This window comes from Uranotaenia lowii, chromosome 2 (genome assembly GCF_029784155.1).
Source record: "Uranotaenia lowii strain MFRU-FL chromosome 2, ASM2978415v1, whole genome shotgun sequence".
Classification (NCBI taxonomy): domain Eukaryota; kingdom Metazoa; phylum Arthropoda; class Insecta; order Diptera; family Culicidae; genus Uranotaenia; species Uranotaenia lowii.
This window is the reverse complement of record NC_073692.1, coordinates 410,196,938-410,223,033: the sequence shown is the minus strand read 5'-3', so window position 1 is coordinate 410,223,033 and position 26,096 is coordinate 410,196,938. Positions and strand designations below refer to the sequence as shown.

The window sequence follows — 26,096 nt, the reverse complement described above, 5'->3', positions numbered from 1 at the left end:
ATACTGAAGTAGAATTATTGACTTTGGATAAGATTTCGATGTTTTGGCTTTAGTTCTGAGTCGAGATCATTTCTCTTGAACCAACCAAATTTGATAACGAATTTCTAATTTTTAGTTTGGAGAAGAACATTTTTCTTGGCATTTTTGTTAGGTTTTTCTCGTTCATCTTTAACAAGTCTTGTACTTTTCAACTAGCAAGAGTTTTGAAGCGCAATCTTTGCATTTAAACAAACAAATAACAAAATCAGCTATTTTTTTCCCACTCACACTTCGCCCAAATCTTAGTTTGTTCCAACTCTTTTTGCTAGGTAGAAGTCTAAGTACGATTATTTCGTTCTTTTCATTCTTTTTCAATTTCTTCGTTTTTTTTTTACAATCATGGCCAAAACGTTAAAGCATCCTGAAAAATAAAAGCCTAAATAAATAGGAGTCTTCGAGTTCGAGAATAATATGCAATTTTATTAACCAGCGGAATCCAAAAATTCTATTCCTAGAAGTCTCTATCAGATTTTTTTCGTAAACTGAAGACTAATTTTAGTTCCATTATTTACAATCATAAAAAAAACCCAAAATTTAACAGGTGTCACACAAGCAGACTGCTCAATAAATTGCAAGTAACAAATATTTCAATCTGTATAGATTCCTCTAAAAGCGGAAGTCTCAATCTACTGTAATTTCGCAAGGTCAAGAACTTCCAAAACAGTTTTTTTGTGTAACAAGTAACTAAAATTTTAATCTTGGTTAAGACTCTTCCAAAAGTGGAAGTCTCAATTTGTATAGATTTATAATAATTCTATTTCTTGAAACGGAAATCTCTATCAGATTTTTCTGTTAACAGAAGACTAGTTTCGGTTTCACTATTCACAACCATAAAAAAATTTCAAGTTTAACAGGTGTCACCTAAGCAGACTTCTCAATTGATTGCAAGTAACCAAAATTTCAATCTGTATAAAGATTTCTTTAAAAGCGGAAGTCTCAATTTGCTTTAATTGTTCAATGTCTAGAATTTTTTTGTGTAACAAGTAACAAAAATGCCAATTTGTGTTAAGACTCTTCCAAAAGCGGAAGTCTGAATTTGTATTAATATATAATAATTCTATTCCTAGAAACGGAAGTCTCTATCAGATTTTTCCGTAAACAGAACACTAATTTCAGTTCCACTGTTAACAGCTATAAAAAAAACCGTGTTTAACAGGTGTCATATAAGAAGACTTCTAAATTGATTGCTGGTAACAAAAACTTCAATCTGTATAAAGATCCATCTAAAAGCGGAAGTCTCAATCTGCTTCAAATGTTAAATTTCTAGAACTTTCAAAACAGTTTTCTTTTTGTGTAAAAAGTAACAAAAATTTCAACCGGTGTTAAGACTCTTCCTGAAGCGGAAGTCTCAATTTGTATAAAGATCCCTCGAAAGAGAAGTCTCAATCTGCTGTATGTTAAGAACTCCCAAATCGATTTGGTTTTTTGAGTCAATCTCAAGTCTCAAAGAGATATTTTTTTCGTCCAAAAGAAATTCTCAATGCATTATAGTTATAAGTCTCAATGTAAGCTTCTTTCACTTTAACTTATCGACGCGTTAAGGATTATGACTACTTTTGGGTGGGGTGTTTTTTCCTTCTTCTGGCGAAAAAAATTCAACTGCAAATTCATCTTCGATGGACTTGTGTCAATCTGTATAAAGATTCCTCTAAAAGCGGAAGTCTCAATCTGCTTTAAATGTAAAATTTCTAGAACTTCCTAAACAGTTTTCTTTTTGTGTAACAAGTTACAAAAATTTCAACCGGTGTTAAGACTCTTCCTGAAGCGGAAGTCTCAATTTGTATAAAGATTCCTCAAAGCGAAAGTCTCAATCTGCTGTAGTGTTTTTATGTTTAGAACTCCCATATCGATTTGGTTTTTTGGTCGATCTCAAGTCTCAAAGAGATATTTTGTTCGTCCAAAAGAAATCTCAATTCGCTATCGGAAATCTCAATCACAACTTCCTTCACTTTAACTTACCGACGCGCTGGACTATGAGTACTTTTCGGTGAGGTGGTTTGGCCTTCTTCTAGCGCATAAAATCTAACTGCAAATTCATCTTAATAGACCTGTCATTTTTTTAAAAATAGGTACCTAGTACAGAACCGTTTAATATTGTATAGAAATTAGAGTCATGCGCACTGTCATTTTAACTTTGAACTTCCATAACTTTATACTACGATGATATTTTTCGATCGAATTTTCTGAGTAAGATAGATCAACTATCACACTATAACTATGGTATCACAAAATCTGGGCTTTCTAAATTTTGTGTGGCCTAAGTACAGTAATTCTTCGAAAATCAGATTTTTTTTAACTTTTGCCATTCAAACAGCAATATCTCAGAAAGCACGGTATGTTTTCAGTGATAATATCATTTGAGTGATATTTTCAAACTTAACCATAAAAGTGGGGGTTCAAAAGTATGATTTACGCCACAAATACGATTACCCATGCTAGAGCATTTCCGACAATTTTCACTTTGAATTCCCTCCAAAGTGTAGAGGGAATCTCGATAAAACTGGAAGTCATTCACAGCGTGCTCTCTGTCCAGCTAGCACTTGAAACTGGCTGGTGCTGATACTGGTGCTTCTCATCCAATTCCCATGACCCCATCGGATGTTAAGTGCCACAAATAGTTTAGCTGGGCGCAGCAGTAAAGGAAGGATGAGGGGAGAAACAGCTAAGCCGATGCTAAATCCACTCCAACTGGAGGTACAAGGTGCCGAGTGAGCTTTCAATGATGATTGACCACTTCCGGCCGGGCTAGAGCAAGCAGCAGCAGCGGCCCGGGGAAACCGACAGGAATCGCACCATTTGCGGTTAACTCTTCCGCTCGATTTTTTCTCTTCTTGTATTTTGTGAACAGTCCGGTTTCGTGGATTCGGTTCAAGAATATCCAAAACACTCACAGTCGCTAATGGTGGGGTTCTGGAGCGAGAACCGCTCTCTCAATGATAACACTTGAAGAACCACTTCACAGTTTCTTCCCGGGAAAGGGGATATCGATTTTGGAGGACGGAGACTGTTCCGATGCCGTTTATTGCAAGAAGACCCTAGTTGGTGCGCTATGTGTGATGTTTATGGTTCAACTGACTTTTTGGTATGCCATTTTCGAGATCAGATCGATCGCGACTCGCAGCGGTCGATCCGTATTTGTATCACGTCCTTCTATCCGGCCTGACGAAGTGGGATTTTGTTTTCTCGATTGTATTTTTTTCCAAACAGGAAGTGTTAATTGACTCCCCAAACGGACACTTCGAGCGGTTGTTTTTCGTGTTCTGGTAATTCTAGGGGGAGCCGGGAGAATGTTTGGGTGGTGATTTGAGACTACTTTTCCGAAACCGCCACACTGGAAACAGCAATTTGGAGAGGTCTTCATAAACATTCGGAGACTTTGTATAAGCAACAAACCAATAATAAAAGGGGAGAACAGCCCGAGCGAGACGCCCTGCGGTTTTGTTGCGGAATAGTCGTAAAATTCTGACTTAAGTGGCATTTTGTTTGAGTTTTTATACTCCTTTTTTGTCGCTTAAGATGCATGAAGAAACCATACAAAATGCACTTGTTTGTCTCTAGCGGTGAAGCGGATCGATTTACAGGTGTTGACAGTGGTCATTCGAGTGGTCATTCTAGAACGGATTGGAACGGCGACTTTTCTTCCGCGTGGGAATCATATAAAATTTTGAATTTATTACCGTACGTTGTCGTCTGAGCAAGAACGGAGCTTGAAAGTCAATGTCAAGCGATGAGATTTGTTGAAGCTGGAAGCAACTAGAATCTTTTTGCTTTGTTGATAAAATTAAAAAAAAAAACTGTTGAAAGATAACATTTCAAGCAGTGATTTGCGTTTTTACTTCAAATTTAGAAACAACAATATCAGCTGAAAATTGTTTTGATTTGATTGTTGATAGAGTGTCTTGCTCAGGTGATTATGGCATCAATCATGCTTTGATAGCCGGCGATAACTTTTTTTTTTGCTATTCGAAAGAAATCTTGCGCTAACTTCTTATCAAAGCGACCAATCATTATCACATTGGAGACGCCATCATCGATCATCAATAAAATCTACCCAATGGCAGCTGTGTGTACTTCCTTATTTGTTTTTATTTGAAATCTACGGGACATCATGCAGTACATTGTTGTTTTAATGTAACCTTCAATTTTATGGAGTTAAGTCATTGACTGATGTCATCCAGTCTGAATAATCATGAAAATTTTATGATGAAGACTTCTTCCAGTTTGAACGAAAAAGGTGCGTTACAACTTTTTATTATGGAAAAATAACAGTACATTTAGACTTTTGCCAGAATGGATTGATACTTCTGCTTTTAAAAAAAGGGATACGAATTAATATAGCTACTGTTCGTAGGACAAGTCACGATTTATTCAAAATCTATAAAAATTATTAAGTATTACAGTATTGAGACTTCTGTTTAAAAAACTTTGGCAGAAGATTGAGACTTCTATCCATGAAAAGCTAATCAGGTATATGAACCTTTGAAGGTTCGAGAATTCTACTAAAACATAAAGTGACAGATTGAGACTTCCATATTTTTATTTTTTTTTTACTTCTGATGCAGGTCGAAGACAAGTATGGATTTACACAACTTAAAGATAAAAATGAGGCGCATTGAGACTTCTATTGGAAAAAAATTGACAGTATACTGATACTTCTATGGCTTCGTCTTAAGATTTTTTTTTTTCATCTAAACATTATTCCGTCACAGTCAAAAAGACGACGACGGGCTGAAGGCGACTACGATTATTCCGACGCTTCATTTGACTGAAGGTTGAGGCGAGATTGATTGCTTGGTTACTCATTTGAAGGCGTATGTTATGAATGCGACTGCTTTAACTTTTTCACAGTCACATTTTTATGACTGATGACGGTGAATTTTGTATGCTCTGCTTCTATCTACATATATCTGAAAACAAGTGAACAAAACAAACACAACAAATGAAAGCACATTGAAACTTCGGGGTATGGAATAACTCTAATAATTCTAAAGGTTTAAAATCACATTGGAGAATTACAGCTGATTGAGACTTCTCTGCGAAATAGCAATGGAAGACTGCATGATATTCCATGTTTTGAAAAAAACATACAAAAACGAAAATATTTGATTGAATTTTTACTGTTAAAAACACAGATTAAGAATTTTAGCGGTTGATGGAATTTAAAGTTGTATAACGAAAATTAATTTCTAATTTCGTAAACTTTCACAGGGAATTAAGAGTTTTTTTCTTTTATGGAGTCCAATTCGACTTCGATAACTAACACAGATACAGCAGATTGAGACTTCTGTTCAAAAGCACGTGACTAACAGTATGTTGAGACTTCAGATAAGGAAAAAAGAATAAGTGAAAAGATTGTAGCTGAATTAATAAATAAAAACACGCTGCGAAAAAGTTTTTAGGACACAAGAATTTTCTTTTTTTCAGTGGCCAAACAAAAGAAAATTACTTTGATTCTGGGACAAATAAAAAAAATCCTTTGATTCTAATATGACTTTCTATATTTCAAGAAAATTTTCACCTTTGAAGTTAAAACAAGTTCTTTGATTCAAAGTTTTTTTTTAAATTCAAAGAATAAATCCTTTGTTTCAATTTTTTTTAGAATCAAACTCATAATACATAGTTTCAAATAAAAAGGAGTTTGTTTCAATAGAATATTTTTTTGAATCAAAATCAATTTTTTTGGTTCAATCACCAAGATTTCTCTGAGTGTACTACTGCTGAAAGTTCTCTTCTTCAGACCTTTGTTTAGCATCGTTGATTAATAATTCCTAAAAAAAACTATGAGCAGTTAATAAGGATTTCTGATGGTTTACAAAAACAAAAGCTGAAATAGACTTCAACTTAATAAAAAAAATTAAGAGTTATAGATTTCTGCGGGTGCATTGAGGCTAACGATTTTGAAGAAAAAAATTGTCACAAAGGAGTGAGATTTCTGGGTAAAGGATTTGGCAACAGTAGATTGAGACTTCCGCTTGAAGAAAAATGTAAAGCAGATTAAGAAATCTTGCAAAAAAAAAACAAGAAAAACACACTCAACTGCTTTGGAAAAAAATGGGTAAAAGTCCACCCTGGCTTTAAAGTCTTATTTAAGGGTGGCAGATTATCAGGTTTTATCCGGGTTTGTCCGGATATTGGATATAAAATTTTGAGCCCGACCCGGTTTCTCATTCTCAAAACAAACTTAAAGAAAAAAAATTGTGTAGTAAAATTTTTAATTTATGCATCCAAAACAAAATTTTCAGAGCATGTTTCATAAAAAATAATATTGAAAGGTTTTCTGAAAGCCTAAAATACGAATTTGTCCGGCCTGGATAGGTGCTTAAAAAAATCTGTCAACCTTAGTATAAGTAGAATGAGAATTCTTACAAATCAAGTTTATAAGTTAACAACGAAATCGAAACAATCAATTTTTTTTTAAAGGAGACGGGTTATAATCAAGGTTGCCGAAATCACAGAAAAATCTGTAATTTCATAGAATTTTTAACAAATTTTTATCACAGAATCTGGGTCACAGAACATGAAATATTTACAGGTTTAACAGAATTTTTGAAATTTGTTATGAATTTCCAAAATTAAGATTTTTAAGGCCATTTTTAAATTCAGATTTAATTAGGGTGATTTGCCAATCGTTGCACAGCTAAGCACATGTTTTTGGTGTTTATGCTGTATTTTAGTCATTTCAACCAAATTCACTCGATTTTTTTTGTCGATGCACTCATACAGGATTGGTCAACAAGATCCAAAAGTTCTAGTTCAACTACTTCAAATTAAAAAAGTATTATAAGATCGGTAATTTTACCCAACTTAAATGTAAAAAAAGACCTTAATTAACATGAATTTTCAATCAAAATAAAGGAAACAGCATCACAGAAATCCATCATAGAATTTTTTGGGTAAAAACACAGAAAGTCAGAATTTTGATCAAATAACAGGCACCGAATAATGTTGAAAAACCTGTGAGCATTCTGACGGTTAATAACGAAATTGGAAAATCTAAGCAGATTGAGACTTCTGTTAAGGACCGGTAATGAAAAGTTAAGTGAAAAAAAATAATAATAGGGAAACAGATCAAGACTACTGGGACATAGCAGGTTCCACTTTTCCAAAAAAGAGAAATAATCAGAAATATATTGAAATTTCAGTTGCTGGTTTGAGAACTTCTGCTTATAAGCTTTAGCAGAAGTTTGAGACAGCTGTTTAGAAGGCAGTAGAAAGCACATTTGAGGACCTCTGCACAAGGTTGCCACAGAATAATCTATAATTTCACAGAATTTTGAGTAAATTTTTATCACTGAATCTGTGTCACAGAATTTTGGAAATATTCACAGATTTCTCAATTTTTTAAATTTTGTACAATTTTGGAAATAATTGTGAATTTTATGTCAAAGAAAATTTTTGATTTCTAACTTTGTTTTGGAATATTTGGATTGATTCTTCTTAAGTGAAATGTGAAAAAGACTTATTTTTTCACGACTTTTCAAAGACATTTATACTTTTTTCATCACATTATTTCTAGGTAAAATCACAGAACGTCAGAATTTTTTTTTTCGTAAGAACGCAGAAATTTTTCAGGAACCTCGCTTCCGTCTAGTAAAATTGTTATTAAGAATTCAGGATTGTGGTGATAAAAAATCGAGTTGAATCTCATGTGGATCTACAAAAAAAAAAAAAAAAAACAAAACAAAACAAAATGATAGGATTCGAATTTCTGATTTTAAAAACTCTCCCAGCAAATTGAGTGATAAAAAGCCTAATGAATGCAAAAAACTGAGGTTTGTGTACGGAAAAAATAACATAATTTTGAAATTTTTACTTAATATAAATGAAAAATTGATAAGACTACAATTGATTCAAACTAAACTATATAAAATTGCTAATGGAAAAGTCATAACTTCAGCTGGTAAAAACAATAAAAACTTTTCCAGTTCAAAATACAACACAATTTAAGACTTCAATATCTGAATAACAGGGACAGCAAAAAAGGGTTTTCCTGCTTGAAACGACTGTCGATTGAAAACAATCGATTTGAAACGAGATTTCTTCAAAGCAGAAAATAATGGCAGACTTCTGTAAATTGGAAACGGGTTTAGAAAGATACAGAGCATATTGGGACTTTTGGGAAATTGGGAATTGAAATATCAGCTTATGAAAAAAATTAGACTTCTGTTCATAGATACCTTAACAGTAGATTGAGACTTCCTCTCGAAGAAAAATATAATAAGATTAGAAGTTTTGGAAAAAGCTAACTTCCACCGAAAATTTTAAAAAACATCCTAATATGGAGGAAGATATTACAGCATAGATAGACATCTCACGATTGAACAATTTAAACCTTTTAAGACTAAAAAAATTAAAGCAGATTATCAATAGAAGTGATTTAAAAAATGTAGCGTAAAAAAAACTTTTGACAGAAAAAATCAAGCAGATGAGGAACGTGGTTAACAAAAATTGCATCGTCAAATTGGGACAACAGCTTTCAGTCAAAATGAAGGTTGAGATTTTTTGAACACTCAAGTACCAAACCAAAATTTTAAAATTCAAATTAAAAAATTGAAAATGTTCAAAATCATTCGAAAATAGACGGATTTCACGCCAAATCGACACGAAGTTGGCATGACCCTCTCAGAATAGAATGAAATTTTGTTTGTGTTTATTATCTAGATTCTAGACTAACAATTGAAAAGGGCTAAACTTTTCAGGCAAAAATTTTATAAACATTTTAAGCTCGAAAATTACAATTTATACACAAAAGTCGTTCACGAGAGAGAATCGAGAAATAAGTTTATTATTCAGGTCAAACAGATTCTTGAGAACGACAGTTTAAAATGAGAGAAAATAAGCGAATCCAGAGGAAGCCTGTAAAAAAAATTTAAGGGCATTTCAAGAGGAGAAAAATGACAAAAATGACGAAAATAACAAAAAAGACAAAAATTAGCAAAAGTTGCATGGAAAGACAAAATCACAAAACCGAAAGAAATGGCAACAATGGAAAATAAAATGAAAAAATGACAGAACAGGCCAAACTGATAAAAAAAAAGAAAGAAGACAAATACGATAAAATTATAGAAAAGACAAAAACGGGCAAACCAACAGTCATTTTGTCAGCTGTCATTTTTGTAATTTTTGACATTTTTGTTATTTTCGTAATTTTTTCTCTTTTTGTTATTTCTGTCATTTTTGTCATGTTCGTCATTTTCGTCATATTTGTCATTTTTGTCATTTTGGTGCTTTTTGTCATTTTGTCATTTTTGTCATTTTTGTCATTTCTGTCATTCTTGTCATTTTTGTCATTTTTGTCATTTTTGTCATTTTTGTCATTTTTGTCATTTTTGTCATTTTTGTCATTTTTGTCATTTTTGTCATTTTTGTCATTTTTTGTCATTTTTGTCTTTTTTCATGTTTTGTCATTTTTATCATTTTTGTCATTTTTGTAGTTTCTGTCATGGTTTGTCATTTTTGTCATTTTTGTCATTTTTGTCATTTTTGTCATTTTTGTCATTTTTGTCATTTTTGTCATTTTTGTCATTTTTGTCATTTTTGTCATTTTTGTCATTTTTGTCATTTTTGTCATTTTTGTCATTTTTGTCATTTTTGTGATTTTTGTCATTTTTGTCATTTTTTGTCATTTTTGTCATTTTTGTCATTTTTGTCATTTTTGTCATTTTTGTCATTTTTGTCATTTTTTGTCATTTTTGTCATTTTTGTCATTTTTGTCATTTTTGTCATTTTTGTCATTTTTGTCATTTTTGTCATTTTTGTCATTTTTGTCATTTTTGTCATTTTTGTCATTTTTGTCATTTTTGTCATTTTTGTCATTTTTGTCATTTTTGTCATTTTTGTCATTTTTGTAGTTTCTGTCATGTTTTGTCATTTTTATCATTTTTGTCATTTTTGTAGTTTCTGTCATGTTTTGTCATTTTTGTCATTTTTGTCATTTTTGTCATTTTTGTCATTTTTGTCATTATCAGTCATTTTTTTCTGTCATTTTTGTTTTAATTTTGTCATTTTTGTCATTTTGGACGATTAGTATTTTTTTTTCATTTCTCTCATTTATGTTATTTTAGTTGTTTTTGTCATTTTTTTTTTTGTTGGCGCGAGACAAAAGTTAAATAAACAGAAAATTCAAAGTTTGAACATTGCATTGAAAAAATAAAAAAAAAATTTAAATTCGAAACATAAAATAAAAAATTGAAAATTTGAAGTTTAGAAATCCGAAATAAGATAAAAACTTCCAAATTAAAAATTTTTAGAATTTTAAAAAAACAGAAAAAAATAAAATTTTTAGTATTCGAATAAATTATATAAAAAAAAACAAAATTTGAACATTATTAAAGTAAAATTTCAAAATTATAAAGTTGAAAATTTAAAAATTTGAAAATTCAAAAATTCAAAGACTGAAGGTGTAAAATTTTCAAAATAATATTTACAAAGTCTAAATTTGAGAATCCACAAATTGAATTTTAAATTAAAAATGGAGGATTTAAGAATAAAAATGTAAATGAATTGAAAAAATCAATTTTCTACTCCGGTAGTGCTGATGCTGTTAGTAATCGATTATTATCTAATCATCCAAACAAACACATTTGCTTTTTTTTCATCAATTTGCTGCAACCGTAAACAGATCCTAAACAATGCAAGCACATTCGTCATTGTCTTCTCTCAAAATACCCATCATGCAATCTGTCATTCACTTGCAAGCGGGGAGAAATATAATGGATGAGAAGATTGATAACGAAAGATGATTGACTGACAGGGCTTATCTCCGAGAATGGTCTTATGTATATCTAACTTGTAGATTTGAACAAAAAAAAACAGAAACTCACCTTCGGAAGCGATGCCAAACACTGCTGCTTGACGTCCCACACGATCTTATCCGATGGGAACTGCAAACACTTGTAGACGTTCAGCTCCGGCACGAAGATCCGCACCAGCAGCCAGCCATCCCTCGGTTCGGGTGGCGGTTCGTCGTCGAAGGTCATCGTGTCCATCTTCGTAGACTTTACTTCTGGTCGCTCGGTATCACAAGCACTTTTTTTCTGTACCGGAATTGGAACCCCAATTCTAAACAACACCAAATGCCATTACCCACTTTTTTACCTTAAAATTATTTTCGCACTTCACTCGGATGATTTTGAATCTACATTCTATCTAAACGCGAACACGAGTAGCATCAATCACAATCATGATCCTTTTAACAGTAGGCGAAGACGACGAATTTGCGTGACTCTTCCATCGAATCGAAGCAATCGGTTCGCTTCGGGTTGTTATTGTTTCACCAAATCAAGTAGGCCGAGCGTTAACCGATCTGGAGACGACACGACACGCTCGGATGGAACGAAGCAAACTCGGTGGGTAAGAGTTATCCCATTGTTTGGACGCACGATTCGATTCGATGTCGGTTGACTCTCTATCTCTGGATAATCTGAAAAGGAGAAGAGAAGAAGAGAAACGAAAAGCGATTAACAACCACAGCAAATCTAGAACAGACAAATTAGCATAAAATTAGGGCTTACAGCTCGACCGATAAATCGGTCGTTTTCTGATTTACTTTCCCCAAACCCCGGTTGGGTTCGAAGCGATTCAGGACCACCAAAAAAGCAGAGAAACGGTTACATCGTTTCGATTAACCCCTAGAATGATTTAGCCGTTTTCGATTGTTGTTGAGTCATTCCGTTACAAGCCTTATTTTTTTCTAAAGTTAATTGATTCGTTGAGCTTGACTTTTAAACACAACTCCCGTTATGAATTAGAAAACATATCTGTGCATCGACAGCCAAGGTCACCTTCATAACTTTGTTTTCCAATTATAACATATCGTTTCCTTCGTTGACGCAATGGCCAGGTGAGTCCCGTGATAGGTCGCTTCGTAAGAATCGGGCTGCCCGGCAAACGATAAGGAAAGCAACACCTTACCACGTGAGGTCAAAAGGTTGTCAAACCTTGGGTATTACTTCAACTTTGTGTTTGCCGTCGTCACCGTCGCGTCGATGAAGTAAGTATCCTCGGGTGGGCTTCTCCACTTTATTATATTTAGTCAACCAGAAAGATAGGAAGGTGTCCATAAGTCTGGGTTTTTAAGAATGCAGGAATGCCTCAAAATAAATTCAATTCAGTATCTATTCATAAATAATTAGGTCGATCTCATACCAAAAGAGAGGAAAGTAGCGAGTCCATAGGACAGCTGTAAAAACATTTTTAAAGTGAATTGAGAGGACAGCTTGAAATTGCCAAAAAATGAATTGAGAAGACGGTGAGAACACATGTGACACATTCCAGCGTGACTCAAATTAAATTTTCCAGACTTTTCTGAACTGTGATATCATTTTATAGGTCAACCTTTTACTGTAGAATGAAAAAAATATAGTTGCAAATGGTAGCCTATTAAATTTATTTTAAAATTAGTATGATTTGGTAATCGATTACTTTTGTGACATGAATGCACACTAAAATAAATCATTTTTGACTTCAGTACATGGAACCTCAACCTGAGGAAATAGAAATTCGATGTCTTAGAACAAGTTGTCAACGAATTCATTACCCACAATTTGCTTTGATTTTGTACTTTCGGATTGAAAAACAACAAACAAAGTTATGTCTCTTTTAAGTTATGACGTGATTTCACTCAGCTAAAATAGCAAAGGGCTGTGAACTGAATTCACGTTAGTTTACAAAGAATTAAATTTTGTGACGAGAATTCACTCATTCGAACTGCTGGAACTAAGCTGAATTTTAAACAATTCTATAAAATTATGTGTTTTAGAATCGTCTCGTTATCAACAAAAAGGATCTTCATTCTTTCTGTTAGAAAATTTCAAATTTTTCTCGTGAAAATCAAAAGATTCCCATTTTGTGACGTGTATTCACACATTTGGGACTGATTTGGATCAATTTTCAACGCCATTTCCATTGTATTTAACCTCTACACAATGAAGCCGTATTTGTTGGGTTAAAAACGTGTTATGCAAATTTCGAAAAAAAAACCCATATATTTTTTAATTGATTAATTTGTGAAAGATATAAAAATTATAACTTTTTCATAAAAAAAAATCAATATTTCAATTATATAAAATATGGTTAAGTGAAATTGGAGGTTCAAATTGAAATTCGCATGAATGAACCCTCTATTGCATGCAATGCCGATTGAAGTATTGATAACAAAAGTATTTAAAAATAATTTACAGTTATAGCTAAACAAACCTAAAAAATATAAAGAAAAAAACTTTCAGTCAATATATGGGCTCGTATGGATCAGAAACGTTTGAAAAAAAGCTTCTAATAAACTAAAAAGCATGGTAGAAACAATGACAAAAATAAACAAAAAAGAAAAAAAATACAAAATAAAAAGGACAAAAAAAAACTATAACATAATTAATAAAAATTAAAATAAAAAAACAGAAAAAATAAACAAATGACAACAACGACTAAACTAATCGAAAAGAAAAGTTTATGAGGCAAAAAAATTTCATGAATTACATGAATACAATGTTTTGAAAAATCACGCAAACATGAAAACAAAAAAGTTAAGTTAAAAAATAAACAAAAAAAAACAAACAAGGAGGAAATTTTTGACATAGCGATTTAAACAAAAAATAACAGAAAAAAACGCAATATTAAAAATTACAAAAAAAAACTAAAAATGAGAGAAATGACCAAAATGCGATTTCAAAAATTCAAAAGGCAAAAAAAATACAAATTTTAAAACCATGAAAAAAATTACAAACACATAAATTACACGATTAAAGAAAACGAAAAAAAATACCAAAACAAAAAACATGATAAAATCAAAAAAAAAAATCAAAAAATAACAACAATGAGAAAAATGAGTAAAATGTTAAAAACAACAAAAATGACAAAAAAAAAAAATGTCACAGAAAAACAAAAATTACAAAAAGTAAAAAAAAACCAATGAAAACGATGACAAACGAGACGAAAACAATAAAATTTAAAAAAAATGAAAAGTTAATCTAAATCCCAAAATTGACAAAAATGACAAAAAAGCCAAAAATAACAAAATTAAAAAACCAAGCAAAAACAAAAAACCGACAACAAAAAATACGTTAAGGAAAATAAAAATATCAAAAAGGTCAAAAATTCGAAACTTGACAAAATAACATATTTGACAAAAATTACAAAAAAAAAAATGACAGACATAACAAAAATGACAAACATGATAAAAACGTCAAAAATGACAAAAATGGCCAAAATGACAAATATGACAAAAACGACAAAACTGAAGATATTGACAAAAATACAAAAAAGACAAAAAAGACAAAAAAGACAAAAAAGACAAAAAAGACAAAAATGACAAAAATGACAAAAATGACAAAAAAGACAAAAAAGACAAAAAAGACAAAAAAGACAAAAAAGACAAAAAAGACAAAAAAGACAAAAAAGCCAAAAAAGACAAAAAAGACAAAAAAGACAAAAAAGACAAAAAAGACAAAAAAGACAAAAAAGACAAAAAAGACAAAAAAGACAAAAAAGACAAAAAAGACAAAAAAGACAAAAAAGACAAAAAAGACAAAAAAGACAAAAAAGACAAAAAAGACAAAAAAGACAAAAAAGACAAAAAAGACAAAAAAGACAAAAAAGACAAAAAAGACAAAAAAGACAAAAAAGACAAAAAAGACAAAAAAGACAAAAAAGACAAAAAAGACAAAAAAGACAAAAAAGACAAAAAAGACAAAAAAGACAAAAAAGACAAAAAAGACAAAAAAGACAAAAAAGACAAAAAAGACAAAAAAGACAAAAAAGACAAAAAAGACAAAAAAGACAAAAAAGACAAAAAAGACAAAAAAGACAAAAAAGACAAAAAAGACAAAAAAGACAAAAAAGACAAAAAAGACAAAAAAGACAAAAAAGACAAAAAAGACAAAAAAGACAAAAAAGACAAAAAAGACAAAAAAGACAAAAAAGACAAAAAAGACAAAAAAGACAAAAAAGACAAAAAAGACAAAAAAGACAAAAAAGACAAAAAAGACAAAAAAGACAAAAAAGACAAAAAAGACAAAAAAGACAAAAAAGACAAAAAAGACAAAAAAGACAAAAAAGACAAAAAAGACAAAAAAGACAAAAAAGACAAAAAAGACAAAAAAGACAAAAAAGACAAAAAAGACAAAAAAGACAAAAAAGACAAAAAAGACAAAAAAGACAAAAAAGACAAAAAAGACAAAAAAGACAAAAAAGACAAAAAAGACAAAAAAGACAAAAAAGACAAAAAAGACAAAAAAGACAAAAAAGACAAAAAAGACAAAAAAGACAAAAAAGACAAAAAAGACAAAAAAGACAAAAAAGACAAAAAAGACAAAAAAGACAAAAAAGACAAAAAAGACAAAAAAGACAAAAAAGACAAAAAAGACAAAAAAGACAAAAAAGACAAAAAAGACAAAAAAGACAAAAAAGACAAAAAAGACAAAAAAGACAAAAAAGACAAAAAAGACAAAAAAGACAAAAAAGACAAAAAAGACAAAAAAGACAAAAAAGACAAAAAAGACAAAAAAGACAAAAAAGACAAAAAAGACAAAAAAAGACAAAAAAGACAAAAAAGACAAATAGGACAAAAAAGACAAAAAAGACAAAAAAGACAAACAAGACAAAAAAGACAAAAAAGACAAAAAAGACAAAAAAGACAAAAAAGACAAAAAAGACAAAAAAGACAAAAATGACAAAAAAGACAAAAAAGACAAAAAAGAAAAAAAAAGACAAAAAAGACAAAAAAGACAAAAAAGACAAAAAAGACAAAAAAGACAAAAAAGACAAAAAAGACAAAAAAGACAAAAAAGACAAAAAAGACAAAAAAGACAAAAAAGACAAAAAAGACAAAAAAGACAAAAAAGACAAAAAAGACAAAAAAGACAAAAAAGACAAAAAAGACAAAAAAGACAAAAAAGACAAAAAAGACAAAAAAGACAAAAAAGACAAAAAAGACAAAAAAGACAAAAAAGACAAAAAAGACAAAAAAGACAAAAAAGACAAAAAAGACAAAAAAGACAAAAAAGACAAAAAAGACAAAAAAGACAAAAAAGACAAAAAAGACAAAAAAGACAAAAAAGACAAAAAAGACAAAAAAGACAAAAAAGACAAAAAAGACAAAAAAGACAAAAAAGACAAAAAAGACAAAAAAGACAAAAAAGACAAAAAAGACAAAAAAGACAAAAAAGACAAAAAAGACAAAAAAGACAAAAAAGACAAAAAAGACAAAAAAGACAAAAAAGACAAAAAAGACAAAAAAGACAAAAAAGACAAAAAAGACAAAAAAGACAAAAAAGACAAAAAAGACAAAAAAGACAAAAAAGACAAAAAAGACAAAAAAGACAAAAAAGACAAAAAAGACAAAAAAGACAAAAAAGACAAAAAAGACAAAAAAGACAAAAAAGACAAAAAAGACAAAAAAGACAAAAAAGACAAAAAAGACAAAAAAGACAAAAAAGACAAAAAAGACAAAAAAGACAAAAAAGACAAAAAAGACAAAAAAGACAAAAAAGACAAAAAAGACAAAAAAGACAAAAAAGACAAAAAAGACAAAAAAGACAAAAAAGACAAAAAAAACAAAAAAGACAAAAAAGACAAAAAAGACAAAAAAGACAAACAAGACAAAAAAGACAAAAAAGACAAAAAAGACAAAAAAGACAAAAAAGACAAAAAAGACAAAAAAGACAAAAAAGACAAAAAAGACAAAAAAGACAAAAAAGACAAAAAAGACAAAAAAGACAAAAAAGACAAAAATGACAAAAACGACAAAAATGATAAAAATGAGAAAAATGACAAAAATGACAAAAATGACAAAAATGACAAAAATGACAAAAATGACAAAAATGACAAAAATGACAAAAATGACAAAAATGACAAAAATGACAAAAATGACAAAAATGACAAAAATGACAAAAATGACAAAAATGACAAAAATGTCAAAAATGACAAAAATGACAGAAATGACAAAAATGACAAAAATGACAAAATTGACTAAATTGACAAAAATGACAAAAATGACAAAAATGACAAAAATGACAAAAATGACAAAAATGACAAAAATGACAAAAATGACAAAAATGACAAAAATGACAAAAATGACAAAAATGACAAAAATGACAAAAATGACAAAAATGACAAAAATGACAAAAATGACAAAAATGACAAAAATGACAAAAATGACAAAAATGACAAAAATGACGAAAATGACAAAAATGACAAAAATGACAAAAATGACAAAAATAACAAAAATGACAAAAATGACAAAAATGACAAAAATGACAAAAATGACAAAAATGACAAAAATGACAAAAATAACCAAAATAACCAAAAAGAAAACAAACCGAAATTACAAAACAAAACACAAATGACAAAAATATATACATGTTTTTCTTACATTTGTGTCATTTTGTAATTTTGTCAAATTTATCATTTTTGTCAATTTTGGCATTTTTGTCATTTAGGTAATTTTTTTCATTTTGGTCACTTTAGTCATTTCTTTCAATTTTGTCATTTGAGTCATTATTGTCATTTTTCTCACTTTTGTTATGTTCGAAATATTTGTCAATTTAGTCAATTATGTCATTTTTGTCATTTGGTCATTTTTTACATTTTTATCATTTTTTTATCATTTTTGTCATTTATGCAATTTTTGTCATTTTTGTAATTTTTGTCATTTTTGTCGTTTTTGTTATATTTTTAATTTTTGTCATTTTTGTCATTTTTGTCATTTTTGTCATTTTTGTCAATTTCTTCATTAATGATTTTTTTGGAAATTATAATCATTTTAGAAACTTTAGTCATTTTTTGTAATTTTTGTAAATTTTTTTTCATTTTTCATTTGTCATTTTTGTTATTTTTGTCATTTTTGTCATTTTCGTCACTTTTAGGTTTTGGTTTTTTTGTCAATTTGGTCATTTTTGATTTTTTTTTCATTTTTGTCATTTTTGTCGATTATGTCATTTTTGATTTTTTTTGTCATTTTTGTTATTTTTGTCATTTTTGTCATTTTTGTCATTTTTGCCATTTTCGGAATTTTTGTCATTTTTGTCAATTTTTCCATTTCAGCATTTTTGTCATTTTTGTCTTTTTTGCCATTTTCGGTATTTTTGTCATTTTTGTATTTTTTCATTTTTGTCATTTTTGTCATTTTCGTCATTTTCGTCATTTTTGTCATTTTTGTCATTTTTGTCATTTTTGTCATTTTTGTCATTTTTGTCATTTTTGTCATTTTTGTTATTTTTGTCATTTTTGTCATTTTTGTCATTTTTGTCATTTTAGTCATTTTAGTCATTTTTGTCATTTTTGTCATCTTTGTCATTTTTATCAATTTTTTTCATTTTTGCCATTTTTGTCATTTTTGTCATTTTTGCCATTTTTTTTTCATTTTTGTCATTTTTGCAATTTTTGCAATTTTTGTCACTTTTGTCATTTTTGTCTTTTTGTCATTTTTGTAATTTTTGTCATTTTTGTCATTTTTGTCATTTTTGTCATTTTTGTAATTTTTGTCATTTTTGTCATTTTGGTCAATTATGTCATTTTTGACTTTTTTGTCATTTTTGTTATTTCTGTTATTTTTGTCATTTTAGTCATTTTAGTCATTTTAGTCATTTTAGTCATTTTAGTCATTTTTTTTCATTTTAGTCATTTTAGTCATTTTAGTCATTTTAGTCATTTAAGTCATTTTAGTCATTTTAGTCATTTTAGTCATTTTTGTCATTTTTGTCATTTTTGTCATTTTTGTCATTTTTGTCATTTTTGCCATTTTCGGCATTTTTGTCATTTTTGTCAATTTTTCCATTTCAGCATTTTTGTCATTTTTGTCTTTTTTGCCATTTTCGGTATTTTTGTCATTTTTGTATTTTTTGGCATTTTGTCATTTTTGTCATTTTTGTCATTTTTGTCATTTTTGTCATTTTTGTCATTTTTGTCATTTTCGTCATTTTCGTTATTTTTGTCATTTTTGTCATTTTTGTTATTTTTGTTATTTTTGTTATTTTTGTTATTTTTGTCATTTTTGTCATGTTTGTCATTTTTGTCATTTTTGTCATTTTTGTCATTTTTGTCATTTTTGTCATTTTTGTCATTTTTGTCATTTTTGTCATTTTTGTCATTTTTGTCATTTTTGTCATTTTAGTCATTTTTGTCATTTTTGTCATTTTTGTCATTTTTGTCATTTTTGTCATTTTTGTCATTTTAGTCATTTTAGTCATTTTTGTCATTTTGGTCATCTTTGTCATTTTTATCATTTTTTTTTCATTTTTGCCATTTTTGTCATTTTTGTCATTTTTGCCATTTTTGCCATTTTTTTCATTTTTGTCATTTTTGCAATTTTTGCAATTTTTGTCACTTTTGTCATTTTTGTCATTTTTGTAATTTTTGTCATTTTTGTCATTTTTGTCATTTTTGTCAATTATGTCATTTTTGACTTTTTTGTCATTTTTGTTTTTTCTGTTATTTTTGTCATTTTAGTCATTTTAGTCATTTTAGTCATTTTAGTCATTTTAGTCATTTTAGTCATTTTAGTCATTTTTGTCATTTTTGTCATTTTTGTCATTTTAGTCATTTTAGTCATTTTAGTCATTTTAGTCATTTTTGTCATTTTTGTCATTTTTGTCATTTTGGTCATCTTTGTCATTTTTATCATTTTTTTTTCATTTTTGCCATTTTTGTCATTTTTGTCATTTTTGCCATTTTTGCCATTTTTTTCATTTTTGTCATTTTTGCAATTTTTGCAATTTTTGTCACTTTTGTCATTTTTGTCTTTTTTGTCATTTTTGTAATTTTTGTCATTTTTGTCATTTTTGTAATTTTTGTCATTTTTGTCATTTTTGTCATTTTTGTCATTTTTGTCATTTTTGTCATTTTTGTCATTTTTGTCATTTTTGTCATTTTTGTCATTTTTGTCATTTTTGTCATTTTTGTCATTTTTGTCATTTTTGTCATTTTTGTCATTTTTGTCATTTTTGTCATTTTTGTCATTTTTGTCATTTTTGTCATTTTTGTCATTTTTGTCATTTTTGTCATTTTTGTCATTTTTGTCATTTTTGCCATTTTCGGCATTTTTGTCATTTTTGTCAATTTTCCATTTCAGCATTTTTGTCATTTTTGTCTTTTTTGCCATTTTCGGTATTTTTGTATTTTTTGGCATTTTGTCATTTTTGTCATTTTTGTCTTTTATGTCATTTTTGTCATTTTCGTCATTTTTGTCATTTTTGTCATTTTTGTCATTTTTGTCATTTTTGTCATTTTTGTCATTTTTGTCATTTTTGTCATTTTTGTCATTTTTGTCATTTTTGTCATTTTTGTCATTTTTGTCATTTTTGTCATTTTTGTCATTTTTGTCATTTTTGTCATTTTTGTCATTTTTGTCATTTTTGCCATTTTCGGCATTTTTGTCAATTCTTCTATTTCAGCATTTTTGTCATTTTTGTCTTTTTTGTCATTTTCGGTTTTTTTGTCATTTTTGTATTTTTTGGCATTTTTGTCATTTTTGTCTTTTATGTCATTTTTGTCATTTTTGTCATTTTTGTCATTTTTGTCATTTTTGTCATTTTTGTCATTTTTGTCATTTTTGTCATTTTTGTCATTTTTGTCATTTTTGTTAATTTTGCCATTTTCGGCATTTTTGTCATTTTTGTCAATTTTTCCATTTCAGCATTTTTGTCATTTTTGTCTTTTTTGCCATTTTCGGTATTTTTGTCATTTTTGTATTTTTTGGCATTTTGTCATTTTTGTCATTTTTGTCTTTTATGTCATTTTTGTCATTTTCGTCATTTTCGTCATTTTCGTCATTTTTGTCATTTTTGTCATTTTTGTCATTTTGTCATTTTGTCATTTTTGTCATTTTTGTCATTTTTGTCATTTTTGTCATTTTTGTCATTTTTGTCATTTTTGTCATTTTTGTCATTTTTGTCATTTTTGTCATTTTTGTCATTTTTGTCATTTTTGTCATTTTTGTCATTTTTGTCATTTTTGCCATTTTCGGCATTTTTGTCAATCAGCATTTTTGTCATTTTTGTCTTTTTTGCCATTTTCGGTATTTTTGTCATTTTTGTATTTTTTGGCATTTTTGTCATTTTTGTCTTTTATGTCATTTTTGTCATTTTTGTCATTTTTGTCATTTTTGTCATTTTTGTCATTTTTGTCATTTTTGTCATTTTTGTCATTTTTGCCATTTTCGGCATTTTTGTCATTTTTGTCAATTTCTCCATTTCAGCATTTTTGTCATTTTTGTCATTTTTTCCATTTTCGGCATTTTTGTCATTTTTGTGATTTTTGTAATTTTTATCATTTTTGTCGTTAATGTATTCATTAGGTACTTTCTCTACAAACTACTAGAGACTGAATCAGTTGTTCAGCTCTGTGAAAACATTCAGAGTTGAGGTTTTTAGAGGTTAGAACTGAGACATTTTTTTCATGATAAATTTAAAATATCTTTTTTTTTAATATCATTCTTATTAATCCAAATCCTGCCGCCAAAGCGGAAATCAAACAAAACCCGATTTAATTAAGTAAAGTCAACTCGATCCCGCCGCATCGTCGCCTTCGGGGTAGGTAAAAGTGAAATCAAATTGCACGAATCTCGATCAACCTTGCAAGATGATCGCGCTCTGTTTTAATTCTTCCAAGAGTGTTGAAGTAGAAATCGCCTCGGTAAAGTGTCAGTCATACGACCTGCCAATTAGCGTGGCACTACTACTAGGCCTGTTCAACGACACATCGTCCAGTCGTCGTCGTTCATTGGTTCAAGCAGCTGCGATTCGAGGAATTAATGCAAAAATAATTATAATCACGATGTGTGAAACGATCGAGGCACGAATTAATTTGCGGCAACGCGTTGTTGTCGTCAATATCGTTGCTCTGAGAGACATCAGATTTGAATGACCCTCGCCTCACTGATTATCCCCGCTCACGAGTGTAATCCCAAAGGAGAACTTTAATCGAAATTAGGTAGTAGGGGGAATGAAGGTGCAAACACATCATAAAAGCCTCCTCCTCTTCTGACTCCAACTTGACCCGCGTAATCCAGTTTACGCGTTTCTTCCATAATAGTTGCTGATTTCCATACAAGATCGGGTCGCGTGGGTTTTCGCGGTGCGCAAAATCGAAGCGTTAAGAACTAGCTACTCACAACAACTCGAGCAACTCAAGCAGATACGCGTGTGCAACGACGCGATAGTGATCTTGTAAAGTTGGTTGTTTTTGTTTTTTCTCCTTGTTTTGCTGATCATTACGCACCTCTCCAATCTCCTAGCTAGAGCTAGGGTAGTTGAACCAGTAGCTGGTAATCTTTTGGCTTTGATCCAACAACTTAAGGAACATGGCAGCTAAACACGACTCAGCAACCATTGGTAAAGTTCTTGGCTAATGCTGAATTAATAGTACTGGAACTGGTGTGCCTCAGAGATCAAAGAAGGCCTCGGCCAGAATTATCTCATTGAGGGACCGGTTTATCTACGCGTTGACTTAATCGAAGAAATTATGATACGAATTAAACTGGGTTCAGAAGTGACTACCGAGCGACATAAGCGACTCTTTACCAGGGTAGATAAAAACAATCAACCAAACGCGCTAATCAGCACCTTAACCTTTCTCAGGTTGACGTCTTTATGACGTTTCGCAACTGTCCGAATTCGTAGGAGAAGATTTCTCATACAGCGTCAGCGTAAGGTAAACAACTTTCAAAATTAAGAAAAGTGAAACCAATAACGGGCCTTTCGAATTAGCGGAGACGAATCTTCCGTCATTTTGGGTCGTTTTCGCACATATGTTAAAAAATCGCTAACCAATCCATCGCTCGAGCGTTTAATAGCCCGCGATCCTAGATAATTAACGAAAAATGAATGAAAAAGTTCACACGATTCAGGTCCGGCTTGAAATGTTCAAATTTTTGATCCGAAACCGAATTGATAGATCGAACGATCGAAAGGCCGCATGGACGAGCCATCTTCACTAGTGAATGGTCACACGTCACTTTGTGGAAGTTTGTGGCTGTTACTTTGTGGAATCTATCTATATTTTATTAATTTATTTCCTTATGGCTGCCACGAGCGTGTAATCAAGTGGGTAGGTGATTTATTTTTATTCTTGTTTACCTTCAGTAACAAAGTGACAAATTGTTATTTCTTGGCTGAAGGATTTATTGGAAATTTTCTCTCGCAACTTTTCAAAGAACTAATTGAATTTCCTTTCAAACCTCAAAACGTATTATTGGGAGAAAATTCTGATTTAGAAAATTGTAAAGGAAATTTTAAAGCCCTATTTTTAAATTATCAATCGAGTTTCTAAAAAATCTAAGAACAGCTACCATTAGATCGCCATTCACTGCACAGGCACCGTTAACCGCCCAAAATCAGCCTTTAATATGTATATTGAAAAACATGTCGATGTTTTTCTCAAAAATATGTCGCCAATTATGTGTGGGCATCATTATTCTATCGTTGCACTGAAAAAAAAAACATTACACAATTGTGCCAACAAAGGCCAGAAAAAAATATGTTGTTATTCATTTGTTGTTTACAAAATAAATAGAATAGCGATCTGGACCATCAACTTGTAAGAAGGTAGTGACTAAAAATCGCAACGATAAGAAAAACTTTAAGGCAAAAACAAGATCTCGGAAGCTGCATACGACATTGTTGACAAAGTTTGACTGCATGGACGACGAAACCTACGCCAAGGCAAACTTCAGACAGCTTAATGAACATTTTTGTCATACTTATCATTTTTATCATATTTGTAATTTTTGTCATTTTATACATTTTTGTCATGTTTGTCATTTTGATCCTGTTTGTCATTTATGATTTTTTTTTTAAATTATTGTCGTTTTTGCCATTATTTTCCTTTTTAACATTTTTTTTTTAATCTTTTCATTATTTTTCCATTTTTTTTTTGTCATTTTTGTCATTATTGTCTTTTATAACAAATTTATATTTTTTTCCTTTTTTTAAATTTGTTGGTCACTTTTGTCTTGTTCTAGTCATTTGAGTAGTTTTTGTCATTTCTGTAATTTTTGTCTTTTCTGTAATTTTGTCATTTTTGTCAGTTTTGCAATTTTTGTCAATTTTGACATTTATGTCAATTTTGTCATTTTTATAATTTTGTAATTTCTGTAATTTTTGCCATTTTTATAATTTTTGTAATTTTTGTCATTGGAGTCATTTTTGTCTATTTGGTCATTTTCGTCATTTTGGTCATTTTTGCTACTTTTGTCATTATTGTCATTTGTGTCATTTTTGCAATTTTTGTGATTTTTGTCATTTTTGTCTTTGTTGTCAAAATGACTAAAATGACAAATGACAGTAATAACAAAAACGAGAAAAATGACGAAAATAATATAAATGACAAAACTGACAAAAATTACAAAAGGGACAGAAATGACTAAAGTGACAAAAATGACAAAATTGACAAAAAAATGACAAAAATTACAAAAATGGCGAAAATGACAAAAATGACGAAGGTGGTCAAAATGACCAAAATGACAGTATTGACTAAAATAAGAAAAAGACGAAAATAAAAAAAAAATACAAAATAACAAAAGCGAAAGAAAAGACAAAAATGATCAAAATGACAAAAAAGACAAAAATGACAGAAACAACAAAAAATGACAAAATTGACCAAAATGACCAAATTGACAAAAATGACCAACATGATAACAATGACAAAATTGACAAAAATGACAAAACGATAAAAGTGATAAAAATGGCAAAGAAAAAAAAATGGCATTGGAATTTTTGTCATTTTTGTCAATTTTGTCATTTCTGTCATTCTTGTCAGTTTTTTTTGTATTTTTTTTTTAATTTTTTGTCATTTTTGTCATTTCTGTCATTTTTATCATTTTTGTAATTTTGTTCATTTTTGTCATTTTCATCATTTCTGTAATATTTGTCATTTTCACCATTTTCGTCATTCTTGTAATTTTTTTTCATTTTTGACATTTTTGGCATTTTTTGATTTTTGATATTTTAGTCACTTTTGTCGTTTCTGTAATTTTTGCTATTTTTGCAATTTTTGTCACTTTTGACGAATTTTGTCATTTTTGTCATTTACGTCTTTTGTGTCATATTTGTCATTTTTTGATTTTTGTAATTTTTGTCATTCTAGTCACTTTTGTAAATTTGTCGTTTTGGTCATTTTTGTCATTTTGTTTTTCATTTTTGCCCTTTTTGGTCATTATTGTTATTTTGTCATTTTTAAAAGTTTTGAAATTTTTGCCGTTTTTGCCAATTTTTACATTTTGCTCTCTTTTGTAATTTTTGGACATTTTTATCACATTAGAATTTTTTATTTTTTTTTTTGTTATTTTTAACATTTTTGCTATTTTTGTCATTTGTGCCATTTCTATCATAATTGTCATTTGTGTCATTTTTGCCATATTTGCCCTTTTTGTCATTTTTTAAATTTGTAATTTTTGTCATATTTTTCATTTTTGTCATTTTTGTAATTTTCGTCGTTTTGATCATTTTTTTCATTTTTGCCAATTTTGTCATATTTGTCTCGTTTGTAATTTTTGCTATTTTTGTCATATTTTACATTTTTGCCATGTTTCCTATTTTTTAATTTTTTGATTTTGTCATTTGTGTCATTTCGGTAATTTTTGTCAGTTTTGTCATTTTTGTCATTTTTGTCATTTTCTTACATTTTTGTCAGTTATTTCATTTTTTCCCTTTTTGGTCAGTCATTTTTGTTATTTTGTTATTTTGTAATTTTTGTCATTTTTGAAATTTTCGTCAATTTTGGAAATTTTGAAATTTTTACGGTTGTCATTTTGTCATTTTTCTCTTTTTTGTAATTTTTGCCATTTTTGTCATTTTTTTTACATTTTTTTCATTTTTGTAACTTTAGGATTTTTAATTTTTTGCTATTTGTGTCATTTTTCACTTTTTCGTCATTTTTGCATATATTGACATTTTTGCCATTTATGTCATTTTTTTCTTTTTTTGATTTTTGTAATTTTGGTCGCTTTTATCGTTTTTGTCATTTTTGTCATCATTGCTATTTTTGACATTTTTGTCATTTTATGGTTTTTGTCATTTTTATCACTTTTATCGTTTATGTAATTTTTGTCATTTTTGTAATTTTTTTCT

At 29.4% G+C, this 26,096-nt stretch overlaps 1 protein-coding gene across 3 annotated transcripts in view; it reads right to left on the bottom strand.

Moving 5' to 3' along the window:
* Nucleotides 1–26,096, bottom strand: part of LOC129749740 (SH3 and multiple ankyrin repeat domains protein 2) — a 598,094-nt gene that overhangs the window by 435,088 nt on the left and 136,910 nt on the right. For all 3 annotated transcript variants that reach the window (XM_055744799.1, XM_055744801.1, XM_055744800.1), the window contains exon 2: nucleotides 10,863–11,461. In XM_055744799.1, the coding sequence (XP_055600774.1) occupies nucleotides 10,863–11,027 (165 nt within the window). In that variant the 5' untranslated portion in view covers nucleotides 11,028–11,461. The remainder of the gene's footprint in view (nucleotides 1–10,862; nucleotides 11,462–26,096) is intronic.